Source organism: Montipora foliosa, chromosome 8 (assembly GCF_036669935.1).
Source record: "Montipora foliosa isolate CH-2021 chromosome 8, ASM3666993v2, whole genome shotgun sequence".
NCBI lineage: Eukaryota > Metazoa > Cnidaria > Anthozoa > Scleractinia > Acroporidae > Montipora > Montipora foliosa.
Window position 1 is genome coordinate 23,349,764 of NC_090876.1, and position 12,500 is coordinate 23,362,263.

The 12,500-nt window shown below is 41.3% G+C and overlaps 1 protein-coding gene across 1 annotated transcript; it reads right to left on the reverse strand.

The window, feature by feature from the left end:
- Positions 1-4,928: 4,928 nt before the first annotated feature.
- Positions 4,929-6,455, reverse strand: LOC137968397 (uncharacterized). The gene has a single exon (XM_068814980.1). It carries the CDS (start codon positions 6,453-6,455, stop codon positions 4,929-4,931), a length of 1,527 nt encoding a protein of 508 aa, XP_068671081.1.
- Between the last annotated feature and the right edge of the window lie 6,045 nt (positions 6,456-12,500).

Below are 12,500 nucleotides of genomic sequence, written 5' to 3' on the forward strand. Positions count from 1 at the left end.
ACTATAGTCCTATTGATTTCTTTGATACTGAATGAATTTAAATGCACTAATATGATTTTAAAAGTGCTATGTGTTCTAATGTGGTTGCATTTTATAGATGCTACAACAAGAAGCATCCCAGATGCAGTTATTGTGGTGCGGACATTGATGGTGGAGATAAGAAGATTTGTGGCTTGCACGAGATGTATGTTGTTGATACCTTTGAGAGAGAGAGGTAGCCACATTTCAAGATTTTGATCAACGTGATTGTGATAAGTTCCATGTAGTTAACACACAGTTAGAGCGACTTTTATATGACCATGAAAAATAAACGTAAAAAAAGAACGAAACAAAAATGCAAAACATTCAATTGGCTTATCGAACAAAAACGAACGAGCGCCAATTTTCATTGGCTTAGCGAATGCGGATGCAAACAATTTTATCTCTCCATGAAACTTTCTGGGAAGCGATCGGCATTTCGCTTTGACTTCATTTGAAATGCAGCAATGTGATTGGGCAATCGAACTATTCGCTGCCCATATTACGAGTTTCCTTGGTGGGAATAAGGAGAAGCTTTGTTTTAATCTTGCCAAACATCGGTCCATTAAACATACGAAAGTCGATCTATCTTGATTCCATGCTTACACAGTATAGTCCTCTTGATCCGTTTGATACACAATAAATTAAAATGCACTTATTCCATTAAGTAGGTTCTAATACGATTGCGTTTTATTGGTGCTACGAAAAGGAGAATTCAAGATGCAGTCACTGTGGTCGTTACGGTGGAGATGATATGATTTGTGACGTACACAAGTTCCCGTTAGTTCGTTGTTGATACGTTTGATACCTTTCATCATGTATTCGCACGAGTGTGCATAATCAAAGGTCACGTAACACACAAAGTCCTGGTACTTCGCTGGCATTCTCGTCGTGCGCTTGGGTCTTGATGTCTCTGCACTTTCCTCCAAAAGTCCTAAAACTGGCGCTGGGTTAACTGTTTCTGGGTTTACATCCTGTGTCGATTCCTTTGCTTCTACCGGTAAATTGTGGCGTTTAACAAAGGAACTGTTCCGCCTGTATTCAACACCATCCTGAGACGTCACCATCAGTTCACTACCATCTTTAGATTGCACTTTTTATGGTTCCTTTTTTCCACTCTCTTTGCCGGTTCTGGCACCTGAAACTCGCCCACCACTTGGCATCCATTCATACCTTTGTCCTCTTAACGATAGCGTGATTTCTTTCTTGAGCAACGCGTAAAACAACTCCTCTAAGGGCTTCTGAGATGACAATTTTAGAGCCCTGTAAAACAGGTTTGCGTAACACACACAGTTTCTCTCTGACTCCCGTATATGTGGACATCTTACAACGAGCCCAGTCTTTTCTAGGGATGTGCTGTGTCAAGCTAGTTATCTCAGGGTCCTTGTCAGATGGCAAATCCACTTGTCTCGCTCTCAAGGCCACCGGCTTGCTGTCCCGAGCAGTCATACTGACAAAGTAGATCACCTCTACGCTGGTGTCTTTGGGTCTAACTTGATTCAGTCTTGATAGCGCGTCTGCAATGTTTCCTTAGGACCCACCGTTCAATACGCGCGGATGGCTTGGATAGTCTCCCCCAAAGATAAATTACACTTGAGGGGTTTGTGATCGCTTTCTACTTCAAATTTGCGTCCGTACACATAAATGTTGAACCTAACGCATGCCCATACCAGAGCTAGGACTTCTTTTTCTGTTTGCACATGTCTTCGCTGCACATCAGTGACATTCCTAGACGCGTGCGAGATTTCCATTTTCCATTTTTCCATACTGAAGTTGAATCAGCACTGCACCCAAGCTGTATGGTCCTATACATCAGGAAAAATGCGTGTGTTACGGTCCCCTCTGAAGTACGCAAGGGTACTGGTCTTAGCCGCTAGCTCCTTCAATTTTTGAAATGACTCTTCTTGCACCTTGTCCCAAACAAAAGGCTCATTATTCCCCCGAAGTCTCCTTAGAGGTTTTGCTTCTTACGCAAAGTCTGGAAGAAACTTTAAAATTGAATACTACACGAGTTGAACAAAAGACCTGACCCGCGGAGCATCTTATGGAGGGCTGGCGTTCAGGATGGCGACCACTTTTTCCTCAGTAGGTGTGACACCTTCACTAGTGCTCAGATCAAGACCAAAAAGGGAAAACTTGGGAAGACGAAACTGACATTTTTTCCATTAACCGTCAGTGCTTTCCTTCTCAATCGAGTCAATGCCCGTGGTATTATTCCGATCATGCTCTTCTATACCATGTACAATCAGATCATCTGCCAAATTGGCCATTTTTCTACAACCTCGCAAAACATCTGCCACGATCGTCTGGTATTTTTCAGTTGCTGATGTTATACCAAACATCAAACGTTTATGACCTCGCACTATTTCTCCTCAAGTTCCACTTTGTGGAAGTCCCACTTAACATGGAGTTTCGAGAACACAGCTGAACCCCTGAGGTCCTAGAAAACTTCTTTTATCGTGGGAACTGGGTGACTTTCTCTCTCTACCACGGCATTTGCTCTGCACATGTCCACACAAATCCTAATATCAAAGTCTCGTTTCAGGACCAATAGCAATGAAGACACCCGTTCTGTTGGGCTGTGCGACACTTCTTCAAAATAAGCTTTGCCAGGAGCCCATTAGTAGGAGCCTCCATATGCAGTAGATCTTTGAGTCAACCTTTGCCCGTATCTTTCTATTTTTAGAACGAACCCTTGAGCAGGAGCCTCGCATTTACATAAATTTACATTAATTTACACGATTTAAATTCAGTTTTACTGCTTCATTTGTCTTCGTTAGACAATGACTTTACTCTGATTGGCCGTTTAAAACAGTGTGTACGGAGCCGAGAAACTCGTGGCGTTCTAAAAATAGGAAGATACAGGCAAAGGTTGACTCATAAGGGCGTGTATGAGAGAGGCAAGCTCTTACTCATGGGCTCCTGGCTTTCCTAGTAATTCATTTCACTTCTCATCAACCTTGGTTCTTAATCCAAAGGGAAGCCTCCTCACAGGTTAGGAAACAAGTGGGACATCATCTCTCACACGCAACTTCAACTGAAAATCCTTCAGTTTTCCCACTCCTGTAAAAATGCCTGCATATTTCTCACGGAAAACAGCACCATCACCTTCCGTAGCGAACATACTTTGCCTTTCATACATGGGATCAACCCTCAGCACACTTAATTTCCAAACACCTTCTTTTCCAAGCAGCGTTCTCCCTGGACGTTCGACAACTGACAACTCATGAACACAAGTTGCTATTTTCTCAGTCCCATAATTCAATACGTTTTGGGGGGTCACTTTGCATAAGAACTATGCAAGTTATTTACCCTTGAGACTTCAACATGCTTCAGTGAACTGGATATCCATTGTTTTAATGCAAGGAACTCCCCAAAATGAACTGTATTACGGGATTGGTAAAAACAGCGAATGCTTGCCACTGACCTCACACGCAATGTTCCAATCACTTCCATGGGATCCTTCTGTGTATAGGCAAACGTTTTGCTTGATCTCCTGGACTCATACTGGACTCCCTCTTTTTTTTAATAATTCCCGTTTTGCAAGATCAGTAAGATCACAAGACAAACTCGAATCAATAAGCACTCCAGGTAAAACTATTCCTGCAACCTTAAGATCAACTTCACCACCCGCAGCAGATTCAATTGGTCCAACTGCAAATGCACAATAATCTTGTGAGCCATTGACAAGGATATCCGATACTTGGTAAGTTCTACTCTGGGTAGCATCCTTCTTCTCAGCATCTCTAGCAGAATGTTTACTTTCCTTTATTTTGAAGCAGGCAGCGAAATGGCCGATTTACCCACACGCATTTCACTTATAATGCTACTACTACTACTACTACTACTACTACTACTACTACTACTACTACTACTACTACTACTACTACTACTACTAATAATAATAATAATAATAATAATAATAATAATAATAATAATAATAATGATAATAACATATCCGCATTCTTAAGTTATAAATACGAGAAATAATAGATAAATACTTAACTAAAAATATGGCAAGGACTACTAATACATTAAAAAATGTATACAATATGGTAAAAACTAATTGATAAATAATTAGCGAAAGTGTTATTAACATCTCTGTTAAGTATATGCATGTCTAAAAGGAAAGGTCTTAAGATGAGCTTTAAAACTATTTACACAAGTGATTGAGCGAAGCTCAGTAGGCAGAGAGTTCCACAATGACGGCGCTGCTACGGCGAATGCCCGATCTCCTAGCGTGGCCTTAGATTTCACTGATGGTATAGCTCGGCGTAAAGTATTAGAACCACTGAGATTATAGTATGATGGCTTGAAACTTATTAAGGACTGTAGATACTGAGGCGCGAGGCCGTGTAACGTGAGGAAACGTTAGAAAACGTACCTTGAAGTTGATGCCTGCCCTGATAGGCAACCAGTGCAAATCGCGCATTATTGGTGTAATATGAAAACCTAGGCACATTACATACCAGCCTAGCAGAAGCATTCAGAACTCTCTGAATTTTCGCAAGCTGGTTGTTTGGCAGCCCATACAATGGACTATTGCAATAATCAATGTGGGACGTTATGAAAGCCTGAACTAACATTCCCTTAGTTTCTTGAGATAAATACTTGTGTATGCGTCGAATATTACACAGGTGGTAAAATGCAACAGAACACAGCTTACTGATATGGCTAGACATGGTGAGCTGTGAACCGAACCATGATCCGAGGTTTCTAACTACCGGAACAGGACTCATATTAGCAGAGCCCACCTTAATATTATCAATATTAACTTTGGCCAGCTGTTGCTTTGTGCCTAGAAACTCTGCTTTGTCGTCATTTAACATTAGATTGTTCGATATCATCCAGCTCCTGACAACACTGATGCAGTCAGTCATAGACTGTAGAGAAGCGTCCGCTTCCTCAGATTAGTCTGGGCTGAAGGAAAGGTACAGCTGCGTATTATCAGCATAGCAATGGACTTGTGGCAGGTAACGCTCCACGATGTCAAATAGCTTGCGCGTATATATGATGAAGAGCAGCGGGCCTAAGCAAGATCCTTGAGGGACGCCTTGACACAGGGGGAACTTCTTGAAAAGACCACCATTGACAGACACTCGCTGGAACCGGTCATATAAATATGACCTGAGCCAAGCAAGCGCATTGCCCGTTACTCCGAAGTCAGACTCGAGACGCTGAATCAGTTTATCATGGTGTATCATGTCAAATGCTGCACTTAAATCCAATAAAACAAGCAGGGTGACATGTTGCTGATTCATTGACATCAGGATGTCATTCTTTACTTTAAGTAAAGCTGTTTCCGTGCTGTGTAGAGACTTGTACGCAGATTGCAGCAGGGAATGGCGCTCGGTGACTGCCAGATGCTCAGTGAACTGATGGGCACTCGCCCTTTCTGAGAGCTTGGATATATAAGCGAGATTGCTCACTGGACTGAGATTCTTATAGGCAATGTCCAAGTTGTGCTTCTTAAGAGAAGGCAAGACAAGCACCTCTTTCCAGGTCCCAGCAAACTGGCCAGTCTCAAAAGAAAGATTGAGTAACTTGGTTATGACTGGCAGCAAACTGAACAACAACAACTGAACAACAATCGACGTTGAGAACGGGTCAAGCTGGCACGATTTTTTAGGCGCCTTTTCAATGTGCATGCGCACTTGATCTTGCGTCAGGGACTTGAAGTTGGTAAACCGTCCATCGGCGCATGTGCTATGCTCATCCGTGTGAGGAGGCGATTGAGACTGCGCTGACAGGTCAGCTAGAGACCTATTTATCCTCTCAATCTTCTGGACAAAGACGTTGCCAAAATTAGTGGCAAGCTGGTCAGGGACTTCCGGAGGGAAAGAAACGTCCTTAGCATCACACAGCAAGGCCGTAGTAGATTGGAATAGCTTCCTCTGGTTAGAGCTGTTTTCTTGAATGTGACTGGTGTAATATTCACAACGGGCTTGATTCATGATAAATGTTGCATGGTTTTTCTTCGCCTTAAAAACACTAAGGTCATGTGCAGATTTAGACTTGCGCCAGATCCTCTCGGCCTTTCGTCTAGCCCGTATGGCAGCCTTCATCTGACTGTTAAACCAGGCGACAGTCTTAGTTTTCAGAGGTGCGTGTTTGTCAAGAATGGCCGGGAGAGTGGAGTTGTAGCAAATGGCCATTTCATCCACATCTGTGAATTCCTTGGTACACAGATCAGAATCCCTGAGATCAGCACGCAATGCATCCATGTCAATAGCCTTCAGCTGTCTGTAATTGATCTCCTTCACAACAGCTGGCGGTTTTACATAGTTCAAGAGACAAAGTACTGCAGCTTGGTGAGATATGAACCGGTCAATGACTGGCGCACTCTTGATGACATCATCACGTTCCCAGGTGATGACCAAATCCAGGGTATGGCCGCCCTCATGTGTCGAACCGTTCACATGCTGCTTTAAACCCATAGATACAAGCAAATCCAGAAACTCGCAAGCGTTGGGATCATTTGTATCATTTACATGGATTTTCAAGTTCCCATTCACAATTAATGGCTCAGGCACTTATATGATGGATTCCAGATAAGTAGCAAACTCGTCCAAAAACGAATTCAGAGTCACTGGATGCTGAGCAGAATACGGTGGGCGTATAGGACGGTCACCCTTTTATAAGGGGCAAAAGATAGCCCCCCTTTACATGCAAAGTCTTGTCCCTAGGGCTATCGCAAGTATTGAATCTGGAGCCGAGGGGGACAACCGGCTCCTTTAGGTAAAATTCATATTCCTCGCTGTTCATATCCTTAAGTTCTTTTCCTGGCTCCTGGACAATTGCAGGGCCAAAACCTTAGGGAAAATCGAACGCCATGCATTGGCGTATTTCTGCATACATTGTGGCTAGATCGGCCCGTTAAACTCGCACTCGATTTTGAATTCTGTAATGTACTTCAGGAGTATCTCCACCACTTCCGAATTTTCTTAGAATTTTCGTGGCAAGTCGTCTTCCACATCTTTCCGCGTCGAGCGGCTTTCCCTCGTGCTCTCGTCGACAATTGGTTCATCATCATCTAGGTCTTTTCGCGAAATGTCGACACTGCTATCCTCCGACTGTTCCGAACTCTGTTCAAACGATTTGGCCAGCACAGACCGGCGAGAATATTCCCTGGGCTTACACGCGCTGTAAACCATTACAGACTTTCGCGGCAATCTAACAGTAATCCCATCCCTCAGAAGTTTACCCTTCTAGAAGGGTGACCCTACCTCAAGTGTTTACATGGCAAAAAGTTGGCCCTCGAAGGAGGGTTGCCCAACTAAGCAGATAGCGTGACCCTACCTCTCATGTAAACCAAACCGGAAAATGCAATAGGCAAGGGTAACCCTTCTAAGAGGGTGCCCCTTCTAGAAAGGTCACCCTATCTCCATGTAGACAGGCCCTAAAACTCATGCGGTTCAAGAAAAATTCATTGCCAAACTGATGAATTTTAAAGTAAATTTCACTCGAAAAACCGATATCGTACTCATGGAGTCGTGATTCATGCGATATCGGTTTTTAGCGTAAAATGTACCGTGGAATTCACTAGTTAGGCAATGAATTTTCTATAGAAGAAAGCAAAGAAAATTATTTAATTATTAAAGTAGCAACCGGAAACATCAAAACGCGGACAATTTTCACTAACCCCTAAAGGCAGTAAGAAAAAATAACCAGGAAGCTCCGCTTTTTGGCTTGGCTAAATCTATATATGACACAGTTTTAAAGATCAAGAGGAAGTTTTCAGGAAGCGTTGATCGAGAATTTAAAAAAATTGCCATCAGTAACAAAATTTGGGACATGAAAACAACATAAGTTGTGTTCCCCGAATATAAAAAGCTACCATCAGAGAAAACATTTTGGGAGATTTTTGCTGCGTTCAATTTTTCTATTGTTATTTTGGCTGCACAAGTAAAGTGACATCGATTTCAGCAGCCGCTTGTCATCAAGTTACCATGCGTGTTACTAACAACTGGATCTGGCAAAAGGACGGCAAGACATCGGATTGTTTTGTTAGTTTTTTTGTTTTCTTTGAGGAGTTATAAAGTTCGACAAGAGATGTGCGAATTCAACACAAAGATCACAATCGTATAGCCCTTGAGGTTGACCATCGTTTCTGCAAACTCAAAATTTCACTCTCCTTGATGAGGTAATTTATCACCAGGTAATTCCAGCTGCTTTATTATTCATCAGCGTCACAAAGTCTTTCCGGTTTTGGGACTCACTTGTTGAAATTTAAGCGCACTTCCAACAGACCTTTTTATTTTCCTGTTTCACCCAGTTATTTTTCGGTGCGGCTGTTTAATGATATGAGGATTTGAAAAGGCTTTTCAGCTTTGTTTTCCCTCTCAGCTAACACACAGGCGGCTTCCGCTTCTCTATTTTTCATACAGATATAATTTTTAAAGGAAAAGAGGAGCGAAAATTTGCGTAAATAAATTACAAGAGAAGAAAGAGGCTATCGGTGAAATCAAGAGACACTGACTAGCCAATCTAATATAATCTGCATGCTAACTAATCAGCAAAATTAAAATAGTGTTGCCGAACGTACACTTCCACTCGATGACTAAAAGATTTCGACATCTGTGAAAACTAAGTTGCGATTTTTTTAATGTTTCTTTTAATTCAGAAGAACTCATCTTTTCTGTCACTAGCCAGACGTTTTGAGCACAGCGCGGGTGTGTGGAAAACAAAGACCTGGAAAACGAAGACCGAAGACCCCCAGAAACAAAACGTACCAAACAGCAAATAATAAAACACATCATTCATGTTATCTAAAACCATCGATAAGCCATTTCTTGTGAATTACGGTAGGGTCTTCGTTTTCCACACACCCAGGCCGGTCTGTTGAAAACGAAGACCCCCACAAAAAATGTCAATTAATCCATTGGCTTTCTCGTGATAATTTTTTTCTAACTCAGTTTTACATTCATCCAGAACCTTTCCAAACTTCTTTACAAGGGTTTTGATGAAGGTGTGTTTGTGTGGCTTCTAATTTCTTCTGCAAACCCTCCTCTTTATCTCTCTTTGTTCTTGCTAGCTCTTTTGAGTATTGCATCGAAAAAAGACGTACCTTTAATTTAATTCCTGGTTATCGACTTACAGTATAACTCACTGATCCACGAATATAACTCCATTACAAAAGTCACAAAATTCAAATGGTTTAAATATACAATTCTGATCGTGAACCCAGTGTTTTAAAATAGAATTGGCTGAAAAAGGTACTCTGAATCGGACAAAAATAATTCCGAGTTGGTATTTATATATATATATATATATATATATATATATATATATATATATATATATATATATGTATATATATATATATATAAGTAGACAGGAAATCGACTTGTCTGCATAGAGTGCTCGATATCGTTAGATAGAGCAGAAATAAATGATTTGGTTGAAAAGTTAAAACAAGACTAGATGTTGCATCTCGACAACGCTGTTTCGTGAGTTGCCTCACTCATCAGGAGTTTAATACTAAATGTATATACAACGATTGTTGTATATACATTTAGTATTAAACTCCTGATGAGTGAGGCAACTCACGAAACAGCGTTGTCGAGATGCAACATCTAGTCTTGTTTTAACTTTTCAACCAAATCATTTATATATATATATATATATATATATATATATATATAGTTCAAGACGTTTCAGTGTCATACCATTATCTTCAAGTTACTATGTTAAATTGAAGTACAGAACAAACAAAAAAATTGCATCCGCAAAAACGGCCAAAAACAGCCCTAACAACGGGTGAATAGAAAGGAATATTGAGAATTGAAAAAAGGGATTGGCCAATTTTCGTGTAGAAATACTAAGGGCGCTTTCCTTTTGTCAGAACTGGCCGACCAGACTAGTCGGTTGTCAAAGAAAATGCAACAATTTGAAGGAACACTTGCATGATCAATTCAGCCCTCGCATTCTTCTGGAGGAGTATTTATCATCCTCGAAGTGTGATAATTTGAAGGCGTTGTAGAATTAGCCCCTCCAAATGACGGTTGGTTGTGTCAAATGGAAACGAAAGCCTGTTGTTCTCTACTACCGGAAAACCTTTTGACGACTTTTTAGAGGTTTTCCCTATATTATCGACAGGGGGTCAGCGGTCGTCATGGCGGGTGGATTGACTTTTTTATGCTGCAGTCTATTACTCCAAGTTTTCGCGATTTCTTCGAATTCTAAGTGGCTCTTCATCAGCAACCTCGTTCGTAATAATGAATGGCTTCAGCAAGATTTATTTCCTGGTGATATTTCTCAAATTGTTCTAAATAATTGCCTCGTAAATGGGAGTAATCGTGTCCGCCATCTTGGATTTGCTGCTACTCATGTGGCGACTCATCGTTCTGGTGGATCAGAGACGTTGAATAAACTTTGGAAAGTTGTTTCACCTCATGCCCCAGCTACTATGTTACTTCGAAAGAAGTTTTTAAAGCGAAGAATATTCTATTCGTCGAACCAAACAGCTTCGTTTAATCCTGCTATATTCGTTCTCAGCATCAGTGGCGATGTCGAGGTCAACCCTGGTCCAAGCAACAACCAAACGAGATCTGCGGTAATCAAATGCTTTAATTGCTCGAAAACTGTACGGAGTAACCACAAGAGGCTTTGGTGTGAGAAATGTCTTACCCTGACTCATGCTCGCTGTGTTAATATTTTACCTATGGAGCTAAAACATATACGTGCTTGCAGTCCTCTTAAATGGATATGTGATAACTGTACCCTGAGCGAACTCCCGTTCTTCAGTGTCAAGGATTTTGACTCTTTAGATCCACTGAATGAACATGCTTCGTCCAACGAATATAATCGCGATAGTCATCTGGAGGAATTAAATGCCAGGAGATCAAATTTCTCTGTTATGCACTTGAACACCCAATGTATGACTTCTACATTTAATGAGCTGCTGCTGACAGTTCAGACATACCAACTTGATGTGGTGTCCCTAAGTGAAACGTGGCTGAAGGATAATCACCTATTATTGAATCATGTTTCAATTCCTGGCTACATCCAAGAATTTAGAAACAGAGATGGAATTAAAGTTGGAGGTGTTGGAGCATATATTAAAGAAAGCATCAAATATAAGAGGCGAAAGGACATTGAAAATAAGCACCCCAATATGGAGCACCTTTGGATTGAGATTGGTGGTAAAAATAACCATTTACAGATCAACACGAATCCTTGACACTCAACAATGGTTTTTGGAAATGGAGAACATGTTAAGTGAACTCACAACCTCCTGGAATGGTCTGTTGGTTCTCCTGGGTGACTTTAACATTGATCTGTTAAAATCCACACCTATGGCTAGACAGTTCCTTGATCTCTTGTATATTTTTAACTTAACGCAACATGTGGACAAACCTACTAGAACGACTCGTCAAAGTGAAACACTCATCGACCATATCATTTCCAATTGTCCGCAACGTGTAAAATTCATCAATGTCCTGCCTTGCTCAACCATCAGTGATCATGATGCTCCTTACGCTTGCATAGATATACGTGTTACGCGCTTTGCTCCAAGGTTTAAATCCATTCGTAATGAGCGTCAGTTCAGTGAGGAGTCTTACGTGGAAGACTGTGCTAATCTCCCATTGAGTGTTGTTTGTGCTCTGGAGGATCCCAATGAAAAACTTGACTTTTAGTGGCCTTATATTGCAGTGTATAGAACGATATGCGCCGCTAAAGCGTACTAGCCTAACTCGTCCTCCGGCTCCATGGTTACAAAAAGATGAAGTACGGCAGACCCAGCTACTGAGGGACAAGCTTCGGTTCGAAGCACACGCAACTAAAGCACAAGACATCTGGCAAAAGTTTCGTGATGTGCGAAACCTCCTGAAGAAGAAAATACGTGAAGCTCGCCAAAATTTCATCAATAAACCTTTTTCATCCAAAAAGCCTAAAGAGGTGTGGCAGGTTATCTACCGTATTCTGCACCCAAATCCTACACCTTTGAGGTGCAATGTAGATGCTCTAAATGAACACTTTGCAAGTACAGCCACGAGGACTACTGGTGTCCAAACATCTGATACTAAAAAAGACCTGATAGCCTTCTTGGATGCACTACAACCCGAAGAGTCTCTGACAGGAAATGACAGCTTTACCTTATAGCTTGTTACATTCCATGAGGTCCTACGTGAGCTAAAGCACCTACGATCAGACACATCCACAGGTCCTGACCTAATTCCAACAACATTTTTAAAGCCTATTGCTGAGTATATTGCGAGCCCTTTAACTCACATAATTAACTCATTTATCACATTGTGTGACTTTCCAGATAAATGGAAACAAGCTCGTATAACTCCAATCCCAAAGGTGGATAGTCCTCAAGATAACAATGATTTTCGACCAATTTCTATATTGCCCGTTTTGTCTAAAATCTACGAGAGGCTTGTTCACAACCAAGTTGTTGAGTTTTTGGAAAATCACCATCTCCTTGAGGACAATATTTCTGGATTTAGGAAAGGCCACTCTACAACATCTGTTCT